This window comes from Ailuropoda melanoleuca, chromosome X (genome assembly GCF_002007445.2).
Source record: "Ailuropoda melanoleuca isolate Jingjing chromosome X, ASM200744v2, whole genome shotgun sequence".
NCBI lineage: Eukaryota > Metazoa > Chordata > Mammalia > Carnivora > Ursidae > Ailuropoda > Ailuropoda melanoleuca.
The window spans coordinates 40220622-40238295 of NC_048238.1; the positions used below are offsets into that span (position 1 = coordinate 40220622).

Consider the following 17674-nt stretch of genomic DNA (forward strand, 5'->3'; position numbering starts at 1 on the left):
GCAATGAGAACAAACTACCGGTTATAAAACAACATGGCTCCACGTTACCATCATGCTGAATAAAAGAAGCTGGACAGAAAAACATATGACTGCACTTATATGGAAGTTCCAAACCAGACAAAACTAACTGACATTGTTCGAGGTCAGGAGAGGGGTTACCCTTAGAGTGGGGGTGAGGGTGGGGGGGGGGGGGGACCTGAAGGGAGCTTCTACTGTTTGTTCACATTCTCTTTTTTGACCTGGGTGCTGGTTACGTGGAAGTGTCCAGTTTGTAAAAAGTAAATGAGCTTTGAAGGCTGTATGTACATTTTATTTTTTTTTAAGATTTTATTTATCTATTTGAGAGAGAGCATGAGTGGTGGGGGTGGGGGGAGGCACAGAGGGAGAGGCTGACTTCCCACTGAGCAGGGACCCCCCCCCCAAACCCCACGTAGGCTCGATCCCAGGACCCGGAGATCATGGCCTGAGCTGAAGGCAGATGCTTAACCGGTTGACTGAGCCACCCAGGTGCCCCTGTATGTATATTTTAATTCAATGGTCAGAACAAAGAAGTTTTGAGGTGGCGGGTGTGGCTGGGGGCGGGGAAGTGGTATTGTTGCCATCAGGAAGGGAGCAAAAGTATGGATTTTAGGATTTAGTCTAAGTGCAGGCTCCTGTTTGGCCAGAATGGAGGTCTCTTGAGATCCTGGGAGCTTGGTGAGGAGGCAGGACTGGGGGGAATTGGAAGTGCGCAGTCTCAGTGGCATAAGCCTGAAGGGCCTTGGTGGTAGGGCACGGCACCTGTACCAGAGGTAGCAATTGCACGTTTCTCAAGCACATACTGTACCAATCCCTGCTCTAAGCGGACGGGCATGCCTGAGTACCTGCCCTCATGCTTACCGCCTGGATGGGCTCAGTGGGGGTACGGGTTCTCTGGGCCGATGGTAGGGTATGGTGGCAACAGGCTGAGGTTTACCATAGGGAGTATTCCCCCAATATATTCAGGTACTTGGTGGCTGGGACAGCATGTCCCTTTCGCTTCCAGTCCCAGTAACTGCAGGCTGGAAGGTGGAGACTGCTTCCTTTACGCGTTAGAATTCTCCGCTTCGGGGCCTATCCTCAGATTGGGAGACAGGCCCCACGAGGAAGCACTCAGGAAGTGAAACTGCTCACTTCCAGGAAGGCTCACGTGGACATTGCTCCCTCCTTAGCCACAGACCAGTGGACTAGGGCTCCCCCTAGACTCAGCAGCAAGGGGTAGAGACATCACCTCTAGCAGTGGGTCCATTGGGACAGATTTTCTTCCGGTAGCCAGTGACTGGGGGCTCCTAAACTCTCCGAAGTCCCAAGCGGGGACACTCACAGAGATGGTAGCAATGAGCATGTGATGTGGAGTTTTGAAGTATGAGCTGTGGAACGGGGCCACCGGGGAAAGGGCAGAGATGCCAGGGGCATGAAGGGGAGCCCAGATGTCCAGACTTAACAGGGATTTAGGAGAGACTCCCTGGAAAGAAACAGACAGCCAGAGCAAGTCTCCTGAGTTCCATCTTCCAGAATGCAGACTTACAGAGAGAGACAAAGACAGAGAGAGCCTGAAAGAATGAGCCCCTGATGGAAGGAGACAGCCTATTCCCAGAGAAAGAATGTGCAGGGGGAGAATTCCTGCGAGGGGGAGGGGAAGAAGGGGAGCAGGCAGGCAAAGACACAGACACGCATGCATACACACAGATGTGCATCTTGAGTGCGAGGCCACCCAGACCAGGACAGAAGGGAAAAGAGAGGCATCCAGACTCACCAAGACACAAGACGGGCAGAAACTCCAAAGTGCGGAGAGAAACAGAAGGTGGTGAGGTAGACAAATGCTCGTTCTCAGCAATAGAAAAGCCCTGCTCCGACACACCGCCCTCAATCCCCAGTCGTCCCAGCCCTTTTTCTAAGATGGCTGCCACTGATTTCTTCCTATACGCCACACCCCCATCCAGAGGAGCCCTGAGCCACCCTATAAGGAGCCCGGACTATTCTGCTGGAAAGAGATGCCACATGGAAGAAGACTGAAGTGCCAGATGTGCGCGTGAAGAAGCCACCTTGGACGTCCGTCCCAGTTAAAGACGCCTCCGGTTCCCCGCCACCATCTGACTGCAACCACCTGAGGCCCCAAGAAGAGCCACCTAGCTAAGCCCAGTTGATCACAGGACCATGAAAGAGAATACTAAATTGTCATCTTAAGCCACTAAGTCTTAGGGTGTCTGTTACCCAGCAACAGATAACCAGAACACCCAGAAAAGGCTGCAGTAGCCTTTTAAGACCTGACACACCTGTTCCCACATTCCCCCCCTCCAACAAAACCAACACCAGCCAGACAGACTTTTAGTCCCTTTAATTAGGTGCTCTAAAGAAAGGGCAGAATGACAGGCAGGCGGTGGAGAAGGTGATGTTTCTTGGGCTCCGCTCAGCAACGGGTCACTCCTCATCCTCCAGCAGCTGGATCTTGCTAGGGTCAAAGCAGTTGGATTCCATGATGGGGAGGCCATTGGCCTCTCGGTATTTAACAAGCCTCTCAGCTTCTCGGCGGGCCCACTCCTGCATTCTGGAGGCAGCAGCATGGGGGTAGATGTGAGGGAGCCTCACTGGAAACCAAACCCCATCTTAGCTCCCCAGTCCCCACTGGCACAAAGAACAGGATACCTGGCACAGTCCCCTTCAACCTCCACCCCCACCCATTCCACTCTCTTAGACACCCCCCATGCACCTGTAATCAGGCAGATAAGCTATAAAGGTGCTGCCAAGGACCAAGACAACGGAGAAGCCAAAGAAAAAGACGACCCGCATGTTCCAGAGGTCCACAACAGGGTCCTTGTCATAACCGTGGGAGTCTGGGTTCTGTGGCAAGAAGAAGAAGAGGTCAATGAGGGTTTCCTGTGGCTCCACAAAAGCCTTATGCTGGCCCTGCATAAGCTGGTCTCCAATTTCACCTCATACCAATCTCCCCTCTCTCCTTTAATTCCTCTTTCTAGTCTTAGGCGTTGTCAAACTCCTTCCTACCACAGGGCCTTTGCACTTACTCTTCCTTCTGCCTAGAAAGCCTTTCCCCCAGATCTCGTCATGGCTAGATCTGTCTTCTCACTCAAAGTGTTGGCTTCATAATCACTTCCCTTAGGAGGCACTCCTTAGTCACCTTATCCATTACCTGTCTTAAACTATAGGAAATTGCCACTTTTGTAGGTTAAAAATGGTTGAATATTGCCAATTTCCTATGGTTTCACCTAACAAAATTAACCCCTACCCCCAAGTCACTCCCCATCCACTTATCTTAACTTTCTTTCTAGCAGTTATTAGTTTACCAAGGTAGCATCTCCCCAGACCCTATCACATTATTTTATTACATACTCAATATTACTGTTTCCAAATATTTTACATGTTTATCTTCTGTGTTCTCCATTATCATATAAGCTCTACTAAGAGCAAGGGCTTTATCTGATTTCCACACTGCTGAACCCCTAGGGCCTTGAACTGCACCTGGCATACAGCAGGCCCTGGCTCCTTATTTACAAAATGAATGAATAAATGAATAAGCATCCTATATATCCAAGTCAGAGGATAGTACAGATGAAGATCCTACTGTGTGCTATGCACACACTTCACAATATCCCAGGGAGGCGGAAAGTAGCAACAATGATTAACACCTTCTAATGATGAATAGTAGGTGCCAGCTGCTGCTGTGCGCATTTTGCCTCATTTAATCACGAGGCAGACGCAGCATTTTATTTTCTAGAAGGTGTCCTAATACTTTCCCCATTTTACAAAGAGGCACCAAGGAGTCGAGCTATTTGACCAAGGTCACAAAGATGAAGAACTGTCAGTGCTTGTATTCCAACCCTGGCATTCTGATTTCAGAGTCTCTGCTATCACCACAGCACAGCGGACCTGGTTCCACCACACGTTCAGTTATGCGAGTTTGGGCAAGTCACTTAACATCTTTATACTTCCGTTGCCTCATCTGTAGAATAGGTATGCTAATAGTACCTACTTCAAAACAGGGTTGTTTTGAGGATTAGATAAGATAACGTACGTAAAGTATTTAGAGCACTGGCACCGAGCAAGCACCACATGGGTGTTTAGTATTATTGTCGTTATACTATGTTGCTTCCAAAGTGTTTTGAGCATTGCCCACCTCAGGTTTGATATCTGTCTGCAAAATAAAGCCAGTCTCGCCCCTGGCCCTGAACTGAAGATTACGAGGGGACAAAGAAGGAACTCAAGATAGGTAAAGTTTCCAAGTCTTTGAGGATTTCACCAGCAGCGCAATCCTCAGCCGCCTAAGAACGTCCTCTACGGCGCCCCGTCCGCCGGCCCCCGATTGACCCTTCTGGCGTCCCGTTTCCCCTCCCTCTCACCTTCTCATAGAGGTTTTCGTCCTCCGGATCTGGGTCCTCCTGCCAGCGTACGGTCGGTTCCGGCATCCGCTTTCCTGCCACAGCGGACGGGGCGATCACGGCCCTGGACGAGCCGGATTCCCAGCGAACACGGGCGGCCGGGAGCCCTCGCGTCGCCGCTACTGCCAAAAGGCGGCGAGAGCACAAACCTAACAGCCCGGCCGCCATGACAGATTGTACTGCAGGATCTCAGGGGCGGGGCGGAAATGCGACTACGCGCAGCTGCAGTTGGCCCGCGCGCGACAATTGTCGCTCCGCCCCCGCCGCACTAAATAGGTTCCGAGTCTGGATTTGGTTTTCAAATGAGGCGAAGCGCTGAGTAGCCCTCTTTCCTTCCCTCTGTCATGGCAGCACGGGGGCGACCATTTTCCTAACCTCGGTCAGGCTAAGGAATTTCTGGCTGATAGGTCTGCCCATTTCCTTGATAAGAAAGCGTTGACATTCGGGTGGATGCAGGTCCCAGCCAATGGCACGGAGATTTCCCTCGTTCGAGGGGGGGAGGGGCGGAGCCTCCGTTTGTCTTTCATCTTCGAAGGAAGCCAATCCTCTAAAAAACGGGCCTCGTCGGATTGGCCAATAGCTACTCCTTTTCACGACTTGCGAGCGTTCGCTCGTAAAATGGGGAGGTGGCATACGATTGCCAATCAGAGCCGGCCAGGGCTGGCCGTCGGCGGCCGGCGACCAATAGACGAGGCCGGCCAGAGCGCGCTCCCTTAGTAGGTGGATGGTGGTCGAAGCGCCGGCTCCCTTCTCGTCGTCGCCATTTTGTGCTGGTGATTGCGGCCGGCTGGGAGTAGGCAGCAGTGGGTTTCCTGGGGAGGGTAGCGCGCTTGGCGCTTCTCCCCTCCCCGCTCCTCCGCCCTTCTGCCTCCAGCCTCGGACTTGGTGGTGGTGCAGGCCGGCTCCGGCTGAGCTGGGAGAGTTGGAGGAGGTGGCGGCGCGCCGAGGTGATGTCCGGGAGCCCTCCCTTGACAGCCCGGGCCGAGAAGGTGAGCGTCGTCGCTGGTCGTGGGGGCGGAGGTAAGGGGCCGGGGGCGGGCGGGTGCGGAGAGGAGGCGCGAGGGCGGACTACGGGACGTGGGCCTGGGCTACGCGCGGAACCGAGAGATGCGTGCATGGCCTGAGCCCGGGAGGGGGTATCTTCCCCTAGCTTTTGAGAGCTGAGGCGCGTGCGCGATTGGGGCACGGGATGGGTGCACGCGGGTTGGGGGAAGGGAGGGACCGATGCGAGTGGGCTTCCGTAGCTTAACTGTGTCTGCGACACCGAACTTTATCCGTGGAGGGGCCGAGGTCTTTATCCATAGGGGAGGAGGGTGTGCTGTCTCCTCTGTGTGACTTGGGTACTTACCTATCCATGGGGAAGCATTCTGTGGCTCTGGTCCTCCTTATTCTTGGGTGGGGGAGGAGGAAAGACGTCTGTATGACTCTGGTCTTTATCCTTGCAGTCTGTGCTGTAACTGAGGTCCTTATCCACGGGGAGGGGTCCTTATCCATAGGGAGTCTTCTTGGGACTGGCCCTAACCAACCCACTTGATAGGCGGTGAGGGAGTGCAAGGACTGTGTGTATGACTTACTGCCCCTTCTTTGGGGAGGAGTTCGTATCTGTGACTCTGACGCTCATCCTTTGAAAGGGCCTCGGTGTGTGATTATGGCCCGTACTTATTGTGGGTTCCTGTCTTGTGATTTTGGCCCATAGTTATTCGGGGCGCATGTCTGTGACTTTGGTCCCTATCTGTTGTGGATACCGGTGTGTGACTCTGACCTCTTTGCCAGAGTCTACTGAGGGTTTTGTATCTGGCTCTCATCCACTGGGGCCCCTGGTTGTGTTTCTAACTCTTATCCATCTGGGAGCAGGCAGCTCTGGTTCCCTGTGGCTTAAGGAGAAAGAGAAAATTGGTTGTGTGTATACGTGGAGGGGAGGTGTGGTGGCAGCCTAGTGTTGGGCAGGTGTTGTTACTGCCTAGCTTTGCCTGATTCCTGCCCAGAGGGTGGGGTCTGAAGATTCTGGGATACTTCTTGGTGACCCCTGGCCAGGTCACGTGGCTCTGGGGACTTACGTAGTTCTCATGGCAGCCCTGAGGGTTGGGTGAAATGACTGCCCTTCATCCCTGCAGAACAGCACAGTGGTTGGGAACAGCCTCAGAAGGGCTCCTTTGCTTCTGGATAAGTTGGACCCAGAGCCCTGGGGAGAGAACCACCTTGGGACCTGGCTGTGCATAAGAGACAGAGCTCGAGGCTGAGCCAGTAGCGGAGTGAGGGCCAAAGCTGTGTTGGCCCGGAGCCCAGTGAGGCGTCAACCATCTCACTGCCAAGTTAGCCCCTTTACCGTCTAGGCCTTTCGTGGTCTCCTGCTGTCTTGTCGGGGGCAGCCAACATCTTGTTGGGAGGATGAAATGGCACCTGGGGCCCCATGGAAGGAGCTTGGTGGGTGCCTACAACTCCCGTTGTGAAGTCTTGCCTCTGTGCCTAATGTGCCTGATCTTAGACAAGTCATCCCGCACCGAGAACCCCCTGGGCAGGTAGCTCCAGGCTCAGACTTGTCAACCGGTCTCAGATGGCGGAGCCTTGATCACAGAATAGGTGGCACCACCAGGTCTCTCTACAGGATGCTCCCTCTCTGCCAAAGGCCTTGCTATTTCTATTTTATTTAAGTAAGCTCTATGCCCAATGTGGGGCTTGAACTCATGACCCCGAGATCCAGAGTTGCATGTTCTATTGACTGAGCCAGCCAGGTGCCCCTGGCCTTGCTATTTTAGGGCTGGAGGCCGTAGCGTCATGTCTGTGGAGAAAGGAAGGAGCAGGCCAGGTAGGGGCCGTCTTCCCACTCTGGTCCACAGGAGCATGAGGAAGTTGGGAAATAATGTCCCTGGGCTAAGGGACAGCAGAGACCCTTGACAACAAGGGTTTTTCAAGGAGGCCCCAACTGCCTTGACCCCTTTCTTCCTTCTGTTCTCCTCAGAGTCCCTGCAGGAGGCAACACCCAGGCTGGCAGATCATGGTGGCAGCAGCGGGGGTGGCTGGGAAGTGAAACGGAGCCAGCGGCTGAGGAGGGGCCCCAGCAGCCCCCGCAGGCCCTATCAGGACATGGAGTATGAAAGACGGTGAGTTACGCACTCCCACCCCTACCAAGCATCCTGGGCTTATCCCCGTGTAAGAATTGGTCCGGGAAGGTGCTAGGAGGGGACTTCCGGGCAGAGGAAACAGTATAGCAGATGATTGGTTTTTTTTCAGCAGACATTTACTTGGCACCTGTTGGAAGCCAGGCCCTGTGCTAGGCTCTGGCAGTGCAGTGGTGAGTGAGACAGATAAGACTGCAGCCTTTTTCCTCAGGGTCTCACAAGGAGACCACACACTTTACAGGTGATTAAGAAACAGCTTGATAGGTGCCATAGGTTGGTTGTGGGTCAAGAAAAAGGGCGGAATGGAGGCCGAGTCCCAGGTTCCCAGTTTGGGTGACTCAGATCTTCACCAAGGTGTGGACAGCCACTGCAGGAGGAGAGGCAGAGGTGGGTGGCAGAGGGGTGGTGGGTTGTAAGTGCCTGTGGATTCTCAAGGGGGAGGTGTGGGCTATAGCTTTGGGTTGAAGGGATGGATGGGAGTGGTGCCTTCAGAGTGAGGCATTTGTGCAGGGTAAGTATGGGGCAAGCCAGGTCAGATAGTGGGAGACTTCAGGAACAAGGTGGGCTGAAGCTGGCGGGACACTTGTCTTAGTATGGGACACTCTCATATGGTTATTTTTATTTTACTTTTCTTCCCCGTGTGGTTATTTTTAAACTGGTACGAACAGGAAACAGTCGGAACATTTGGTAAAATACAGAGATCCTGGGCCAACCCTCACCATTCTGGTGGATCACTCCAGTTGATGTCTCACGCAGATGATCTGTTCCTGACATATTAAGAGTGCTTAGGAAAGTAGACCTAATGCTCCCAGAAAGCCTCTATTAAAAGTCAGTAGATTTATAAAATGTCAGGGAGGAAGTAATTTTTTTAAATGTCTAACAAAGTGTTTCTTCTTCCACCACCCCCTTTAAAACTGTTTTCTGAAAAGCGAGCACAAGTTTGAGATGTGGTCATCATCTAGTGTTAGTCAGTCATCTTTTAAAAAATATCTTTTGAAAGCATTCAGGTTTTGGGTGGTATTCTCTGGAAGTGCTCTGTGGCATTTTGAGTAGGTGACATACTTCCTTCAGACTTTATAACGAAATAAAACCACTGTCTTTCTTCTGGCTTTCAGAGGCCCTCAAGTGCAGAGGTTTGAGTTAAATCATACCTTTTCAGTTCAAGGTGGGTTTCTATCATAGGTCACTACAGGGCCTTCTCTTGCTATGTTTGTGTTTTCCTTTTTATTTCCGATTCCGATAGCTGTAGGCAGCTGCTCTGTCCTGTTTGAAATGTATCCTTCTAGAATATGTAGCATTGTTTTGAGCTTTGTGTTTTCAGTTTGTACAAATGACAGAGTGCCACACTTTTCATTCTGTTTCCTGAACTTTGTAGTACTCAGCACTGCGTCTTTAAGATCTGTCTCCTTTGCCATGTGTATGTGAGTGCTTTGCTTCTAATTGGCCCCAAGGACACCGTGGTGTGTGCCTGTTGCCTTTTACTTAATGATTCCCTCAAGGATGGGTACCTGTAAAATTCATCATTTTTTGTCTTATAATCTGTGCTTTCAGAAACTTCTCTGTTCCTGCCTCTGGATCACAAAGATTGTTTTCACTCTATAGTTTTCCCTTTCACATTCAGATCTTTAGTAACATTTAGAATACACTTCTGCATACGGTATAAGGTAGGTTCTGGTTTTGTGTTCCTCCATATAGTAGGCAGTTTTCCCAGTACCTTTTAAATAGTCCATTCTTTCTTTATTGATTTGTAGTACGTCATCTCATTTCAAGTTCCCTCATGTACATGGATCTGTCTTGAGTAATCTGATTTGTTTCATTGGTCTGTTTGCTTAATTCTCACGCCAGAACCTTACTGGTTTTGTTATTATGGCTTTATAGACTCTCTAAGCTCCCACTTTGCTCTCTTATTTATCAAAGTTGATTTTAGCCATTTGTGGGACTTACGTTTAAAGAAATGTATCAAGTCCCTCAAAAACATTCAAGAATTTTGATTAAGATTGCATCAAATTCTTAATTTGGGGAGAATTGTCATCTTTTTTAAATGGTGATCTGATCCAAGACCTGTATGGAAAATATTTTAAAATTTGTTTAAAGGACATACAAATCTATGGGGCGTCTGGGTGGCTCAGTCAGTTAAGCGTCTGACTCTTGATCTCAGCTCAGGTCTTGATCTCAGGGTCATGAGTTCAAGCCCCACATTAGGCTCCATCCTGGGCATTGAGCCTACTTAAAAATGAATGAATGAATGACATTCAAGTCTGAATAAATGAAAATACAACTCTTGTATAATTCCTAGGTGCTTCGATAGTTTTCATTGACGTCTTATTTTCTTTTATATTTTCCAAGTTTGTGTTTGCTGGGGTAGAGGAAAGCTGTTACTTTTTCTAAGTTATCTTGCCCTTGCTGTACTCTCGTATTATTTCTGATTATTCATTGTTGATTCTGATGGTCTTTCTAAGTAATTGGTTATGCTGTATGCAAATCAATTCTGTCACATTTCTTTTTCCTCGCTTATAATGTTGTCTAGGACTTTAGTACCATATTAAATAGTGTCAATGATGCTAGGTGCACAAAATAAGATTCATTTTGGCAGGTTGTAACAGAAAATCTGAAGAATAATGGCTTAAACAATGTAGTTTTTTTCCTTCCTCATAAAGGACATCTGCAGATAGATGAGACATTTCTGTCTCATAAAGGACATCTGCAAGACATCAACAGTCAGTCCCGGCCTGATAGGCAGCCCTGTCTGCTTAGCCATCAAACTGGATGTGTGCTGTAGGCTATTAGAATGTAGCCTTTCATAAACCAAGAAAATTCTCTAATCTTAGTTTGTCAAGATTTATTAGAAATGAGAATCGGGGGTACCTGGGTGGCTCAGTCAGTTAAGCATCCAACTCTTGATTTCGGCTCAAGTCGTGATCCTCAGGGTCCTGGAATTGAGTCCTGCATCAAGTCTGCACTGAGCTTGCAGTCTCCTTAAGATTCTCTCTCTCCTTCTCCCCCTGTGCTTGCTCACTCTCTCTCTCAAATAAATAAATAAATATTAAAAAAATAATCGGGCACCTGGGTGGCCCAGTCGGTTAAACACCTGCCTTCGGCTCAGGTCATGATCCCAGGGTCCTGGGATTGAGCCTTGCATCGGGCTCCCCACTCGGCAGAGAGCCTGCTTCTCCCTCTCCCTCTGCCTGCTGCTCCTTCTGCTTGTGCTTGCTCTCTCTCTCAAATAAATAAGTAAAATCTTTAAAAAAAAAAATAATCCGTGTTGGGTTTGATGGACATTAAAAAAAAAGAAACGAGGATCGAACTTCATAATTACATGCTTTTTTTTCTCCTTTTGTCCATTAGTTTCACAAATCACATTAAATTACATCCTTGCCATTGTTGAGATATACCTTCCTTGGTGTGTATGTGTATGTTTATAACTTCTTATTTTGAAAAAAAATTCTAATTTTCAGAAAGGTTGCAAGTACAGTAAACTCCCATATATCTTCGCCCCAGAACCACTAATTATAAACATTTTGCCACAGAGATACAGCTATATATCAAGGTATCTATATATAGGCAACTTTTTTTTCCTATATCATTTCAGTTAGTGACTGACATGACCCTTAAGTATGACAGCATGTATGTCCTAAGAACAAGGACTTTCTCCTCTGTAACCACAGTACATTTCTGAATATCAGGGAACTGAATATTGTTACAGTACTTTTATCTTCTAAAAAGTTCGTATTTTGATGTCATCCCTTGTCCTTTATGGCATTGGTTCCCTAATCTAGGATCCTGTCCAAGATCACACGCTACACTGCACAGAGCTACTTTGTATTTTTGGTTCCCTTTACTCAGGAACAGTTACTGAGTCTTTCGTTTTCTTCCATGGCCTTGATATGTTTTCAGAGCATAGTTCATTGGCTTTGTAGATGCTTCCGAATTTGTTTTCCTAATGCTTATTCATCAATTGTTGGCAGAAAAATTATTTAATATGTACGTTTTTAAAACACTGTTACATTTGATTAGGTACTGTATTACTAGGTTATTTGCGTCTGTGTCCCCTCAGTAAAGTGGTCTTAACGATTTCCTTTTCTAGTATCCATCTGACACTGAGTCACCATAGCCTCATTGCATGATTTGGGCAGCTTTTGCCATTTCTCTCTTTATTGGAGAAACTTGTATAAAAATTATCTGTCCCTTGAAAGCTTGTTAAAACTGAGCTTTAAAAGGGCCTGGATTTTTAATGATCATTTTGTCTAGTTCTTCTGCCAATTTTGGCAGTTTATGATTTTCAGAAATATATTCATTTTGCAGAGGTCCTCGCATATTAGGATTCAGTCCGGCTTTGTGGAAATGTATTATGAACAGAGTCTGTCTTTGGAAGGTATTTCGTCAAAGTGCTCTGTGGCCAATGAAAAGTATCCCTTACTGTCCAAATCTGTTCTCTTCCCAAGTTTAGATAGCAAGAGTTCAGTATGCAAATTTATTTGGTTTAGGGGCACCTGGGTGGCTCGGTAAGTTAAGTGGCTGACTCTTGGTTTCAGCTCAGGTCATGATCTTGGGGTCCTGGGATTGAGCCCCTCCTCAGGCTCCATGCTCAGCAGCGAATCTGCTTGAGGATTCTTTATCTCCCTCGCCCTCCTCCCCCCTGCTCACATGTGCTCACACTCTCTCTGTCTCTAAAGTAAATAAATAAATCTTTAAAAAATTTATTTGGTTTAGATGCTGAGTGTCAGAGTTCAGGATTTTGTCTGAACATTTATTCAGCTCTGTTCAGTTCTTAAATTCTGAGGACCAGAGTTCAACTATTGGGGGATAACTGTGGTAAGCAAACACGAAGACACGTTGCTCATATCAGAACCCTTAAGGGGCACCTAGGAGGGTCAGTCGGTTAAGCATCTGACTATTTTGGCTCAGATTATGATCTCAGGGTCGTGAGATCAAGGTCTGTGTCGGGCTCTGCACCGTGCATGGAGCCTGCTTAAGATTCTTTCTCTCCCTCTCCCCCACCTCCACTTCTCTAACAAACAAACAAACAAAAAAAACCCTTAAAAATACATCACTCATACCAGCCACTTCCTGTCCAGGCATTTATCGTAAAGAAATAATTTGGGTTCCAAGCCAAGCTCACAAGGACAAGGGACTTCATTTTATTCACAGCAGTATCCCCAGCACCTAGAGCAGTGCTTGACACATAGCAAATGTTACATTAATATTTATTGAATGAATAAATGAAAGAACAATTATGAAATATTGGAAACCAAGCAGATATCTGGAAACATTTTATTTTCCCCATTTGTTAATTACCTTTGAGCTTTATGGTGTTTTTCCAATGTTTTATTATGAAATTTCAAACGTACAGCAAAGTTGAAAGAATTTTACAGTGAATACCTCTATAACCATCTGCTGGATTCCACCATTAACATTTTTACCATGCTTGCTTTATGACATGTTTATTTGTTTGTGGTATTTTATAACCCGTTTTTTTTAACATTTTTTTTAAGATTTTATTTATTTATTTGACAGAGAGACAGCCAGAGAGAGAGGGATCACAAGCAGAGGGAGTGGGAGAGGAAGAAGCAGGCTCCCAGCAGAGGAGCCTGATGCAGGGCTCGATCCCATAATGCCGGGATCACGCCCTGAGCCGAAGGCAGATGCTTAACGACTGAGCCATCCAGGCGCCCCTTTTAACCTGTTTTTAATAAGTTTTTACAAAGCCAGATTTATCAGGTTTTTTTTTAATGACTTCCAGGGTTTTGTCTTGCTTAGAAAGGCCTTCCATGAGGTGATTCATTTTTTTCTTATGTTTTCTTTCTAACGTTTTTATGGTTTCTATTCAGGGATTTAAATTTTTGATTCATCTCAAATTTACTTGGTATAAGAAATGAGGTAGATAAACAACTTTTATTTTCTTAAACTTCCTTCTGTGAAGGACCAGATAGTAAATATTTTTGGCATTGCAGACCACGCCGTCTCTGTCACAGCTGCTCGGCTAAAAGCAGCCACAGACAATATGTAAATGAACGGGTATAGCCATGTTCAAGAAAACTTTATTTAGGTGACTGGATTGGGTCCCCTGGCTGTAGTTCTGTAGCTCAGACCATTATTGCAACTGGTGTTTATTGACTAATCCATTTTCCCCCTGTTCGTATGAGTCGCAGCCTCTGGGTTACTATAAATTTCCATGTATGTTATTGTGTAGTATGGACTCTGTTCAGTTTCACTTATCTGTCCATTTGTGTTTCAATTGTTCCACCTTTATATATAATATGTTTTAACATTTGGTGAGGCTCTTCTCCCCCCTCATTAGTCTTTTTTTTTTTAAGCAGAATTTTTCTGACTCTTCTAAATTGTTTCTTGTCCTTTGCCATTACAAACGGTGCTGTTGAATGATGTTTTTGTATGTGTGCAAGTATATTAGTATATTACATTTCCAGGAAAATTGGGGTCAGGGTAGATTTTTAGTTTTTACTAGCTATTGCCAAATTGCCCTCCACAAGGGACTGTTTCCATTTTCACTCCTACCAGCAGTACAAGAGTGCCTATTTCCCATACAGCGTTACCAAGAGTGTCTTGTCAAACATTTGGACTTTTACAGATCTGTCACGTTAGAAATGTTCTATTACAAATCTTTCTTACAGAAGAATTCCAAATAATATATGTAGATACTCCACATTCCAGAAGGTAGAGCTTAATTTTCCTCCTCTTGAGTGTGGGCTAATCTTAGTGACTCACTTCTAAAGAACAGAGTGTAGAAGCGGAAAAAGAGAAACTATAGTGGAGGAACCTGGCAGACCCCACCACAACCACATGGCCAAGATCAACATCGGCAGTGATAAGTTACGCTGATATCATGGGCCTCCTTATACAATGCGATCAGTAGGGCAGGTCAGCTCTCTTGTATTCTTCCCCAAAAAACCATAACCTCCATAACCTCAAGTCTAATCACAAAAACACAATGAGGTACATTCTGCAAAACGGCTGACCAGTGCTCTTGAAATCTGTCAAAGTCATTAAAAAAGGGGGGGGGAGACTAAGAAACCTTCACAGGCCAGAGGAGACTAAGGGTGCATGATGACTAAAAGCAATGTGGCATCCTGGAACAGAAGGTGGATAGTAATGGGAAAACGGGTGAACTCCTAATAAAGTCTGCAGTTAATTAACTTCTTAGTTTTGACAAACGTACTGTGGTTACGTTTGTCCCCTGTTAACATTAGGGGAAGCTGGGTGAAGGGTATACAAGAATTATGTTACCTTTAAACTTTTCTATAAATCTAAAATTATTTCAAAACAAGTTTGACTTCATCAAGATTAGAAACTGAAGTACGTCAGAGGACATGGTTCAAAAGAGTGAAAAGACAACCCACAGCGTGGGAAAAGGTATTTGCAGATCATATATCTAGTCAGGGATTCACACCCAGAATAGAAAAAGAACTCCTACAGCAGCCCAGGAAAACCCAGTTCAGAAGTGGGCAAAAGACTCGAATAGACGTTTCCCCAGAAAAGACACATGAGTGGCCAGTAAGCACAGGAAGTGATGCAGAATGACAGGTGCTGGTGAGGATGTGGAGAGATTGGAACTTGGGCGCACTGCCGACGGGAACATCAAATGGCGCAGCTGCTGTGGAGCACCGCCCAGAGGCTCCTCAGAAAATTAGATCTGCAGCTACCATGTGGTCCAGCAGTTCCACTCGTGGGTATTTACCCAAAGGAATTGAGAGCAGGAAGTCAAACCGATAGTTGTACATCAGTGTTCATAGCAGCATTAGTCACAACACCCAAAACAACCAGAAGGTGGAAACAGCGCAGCCGGCCCTCAGCAGATGTATGGCTAGACGAAGTGTGGCGTATGCCACGCCTGTGTACGTGTGCGGCCACAAGAAAGGAAGTGCTGACGCAGGCTGCGACACAGACGGACCTTGAAAACATGATGCGAAGCGAGAGAAGCCGGACACGAAGGAACGGATATTGTATGGTTCCACTTACACGAGGTACCAAGAACAGGCAGATTCACAGAGACTGAAAGTAGAATAGAGGGGGTGGGGTGTTCAGTGAGTAGGGAGTTTCTGTTTGGGATGATGAGAAAAGGTTTCCGGAAACAGATGGTGATGACTGCTCAACATCATGAGTATATTTTGTGGTAAATTTTGTGAGATCTGTATTTTACCACAATAAAAATGACTAAAAATATACAAAAAATAAATTTTAGACGTTTATTTTAAAATGGCCTGTCCAGGGTAGTTTTAATTTTCATCCTTCAAAATATAAACCATTTGTATTTCTTTCCTGTGAATTCTGTTCCTCTTCCTCTTACCATACTTTTTCCCAGTTAGTTTGTCCTGACTGGGCTCATGATGGTTTTTTTTCTTTTCCAAACAGAAGTGTTTTATTTTTATATAGTCAACTTTAATAATCTCTTCTGTGGCTTCTGGATTTGGGTCATAGTTTTCCCCCATTCCAAGATTATCAAGAAATCATCTCATGTTTTCTTCTACTTTTATGGTTTCAGTTCTTCTATTTAAATCTTTGACCCATTTTATTTTTTTATTATTTTTTATTATTGGACCATGCACTTTCTTTTTTTCACATTTTCCTGATTATTTTGGTTTTTTTAAATTTTTTAAAGATTTATTTATTTTACAGAGAGAGAGCACATGCACACACAAGTGGGGGGAGGGGCAGAGGGAGAGACTCTCAGGCAGACTCCCCACTGAGTGTGGAATCCATCGTGGGGCTCGAGATCATTACGAGCTAAAATCTAGAGTTGTCCACTTAACCAACCGAGCCACCCAGGCGCTCCAATTATTTAATTAAAAAAATCTCTTCAAACCCCCCCCTATTTCCCCCCATCCCCCCCACCTCCCTCTGGTGACCATCAGTTTGTTCTCTGTAGTTAAGAGTCTGTTTTTGGGGCGCCTGGGTGGCACAGCGGTTAAGCGTCTGCCTTCGGCTCAGGGCGTGATCCTGGCGTTATGGGATCGAGCCCCACATCAGGCTCTTCCGCTATGAGCCTGCTTCTTCCTCTCCCATCCCCCTGCCTTCTGTTCCCTCTCTCGCTGGCTGTCTCTATCTCTGTTGAATAAATAAATAAAATCTTTAAAAAAAAAAAAAGTCTGTTTTTTTGGTTTGCCTCCCTCTCTTTTTTTTCCCTTTACTCATTTCTGTTTCTTAAATTCCACATATGAGTGGAATCATACGGTATTTGTCTTTCTCTGACTGATTTATTTCACTTAGCATCATACTCTCTAGCTCCATCCATGTTGTCTCAAGTCTTTGACCCGTTTTAAACGTATCCTGGTTTATATGTGGGAAGTATAGTCATAAGATCTTGGCGCTTGTCTAGGTATTTAACCTTTTTGGTTCAGTCATACTTGGGATCTTCCCATTTCTAAATGGTGCCTCTCTGAATAGAGGCAATGTATTTATTTCTGCATATTACTTTTGTACCCAGCATCCTTACTGATTTATTGGTTGTAATCATTTTTCATTTGATTCGCTTGGGCTTTACAGGCATATCCTCGTATCATTTACAAACAATGGTAATTTTACCTTCTCCTTTCCAGCTTTTAACCTCTTTTCTTCATTCTTTTGGTTCAGCTAGTGCCTTAGAACACTGTTCATAGTGGTGTTGATACTAGACTTTCTAACAGTGTTGTTCCTGACCAGGATTGGGACCCTGCTAGCAGTAGTCGACTATGATGTCTTTTTTTTTCTTGGTTTAAGTAAACGTGTATTGGTTGCTTTTAGAATACTTTTTAAGTCCTTATTTCATCAAACAAAAATTATTGGGCACCTACTAAGTACCAGGTACTAAGCTAAGTTTTGAGGAGTAGGGCCATGGACCCTCTGGATGTGGTCCCCTCTTTCCCAGAACTCACAGTTTAGTACTTTTTTAAATCATCAAAGAAACGCATGTGAGGGGCGCCTGGCTGGCTCGGTGGAGTATGCGACTCGATCTCGGGGTTGTGAGTTCGAGCCCCACTTTGGGTGTAAAGATTACTTAAAAATAAAATCTTAAGAGAGAAATGTACATGAAATCAACTTTGAGATAATTATTTTACAGTAATCACAGTAGGAAAAATTTTGACAGGACAGCGGGCAGGGCTAGCAGGGTGATAGTGAAACAGAGGGTCAGGGTAGCACCGCGCACAATGA

The 17674-nt window shown here is 46.2% G+C and overlaps 2 protein-coding genes across 7 annotated transcripts in view; one reads left to right on the forward strand and one right to left on the reverse strand.

Moving 5' to 3' along the window:
- Nucleotides 1-2341: 2341 nt before the first annotated feature.
- Nucleotides 2342-4874, reverse strand: NDUFB11 (NADH:ubiquinone oxidoreductase subunit B11). The gene is made up of 3 exons (XM_011235023.3): nt 4374-4874; nt 2729-2859; nt 2342-2566 (listed from the first exon to the last, which is right to left on the reverse strand). Exons 1-3 carry the CDS (start codon nt 4578-4580, stop codon nt 2440-2442), a joined length of 465 nt encoding a protein of 154 aa, XP_011233325.1. The 5' UTR covers nt 4581-4874; the 3' UTR covers nt 2342-2439.
- A 139-nt stretch (nt 4875-5013) lies between these two features.
- Nucleotides 5014-17674, forward strand: part of RBM10 (RNA binding motif protein 10) — a 28276-nt gene continuing 15615 nt past the window's right edge. For 2 of the 6 annotated variants that reach the window (XM_034649005.1, XM_034649009.1), the window contains exons 1-2: nt 5017-5401; nt 7372-7513. In XM_034649005.1, coding sequence (XP_034504896.1) covers nt 5137-5401; nt 7372-7513 — 407 coding nt within the window. In that variant the 5' untranslated portion in view covers nt 5017-5136. Of the gene's footprint in view, nt 5433-7371; nt 7514-17674 lie in introns of all 6 variants that reach the window. The other 4 variants (XM_034649006.1, XM_034649010.1, XM_034649007.1 and 1 more) reach the window with 3 other exon arrangements.

Excerpts from the sequence above, each read along its gene's own strand:
- NDUFB11 (XM_011235023.3), bottom strand. The coding sequence starts at position 4,580 with ATGGCGGCCGGGCTGTTAGGTTTGTGCTCTCGCCGCCTTTTGGCAGTA. Across the intron at positions 2,860-4,373 it reads ACGAAAACCTCTATGAGAAG|AACCCAGACTCCCACGGTTA; the intron begins GTGAGAGGGAGG and ends TTCTTGCCACAG. Across the intron at positions 2,567-2,728 it reads GCTTATCTGCCTGATTACAG|AATGCAGGAGTGGGCCCGCC; the intron begins GTGCATGGGGGG and ends TGCTGCCTCCAG.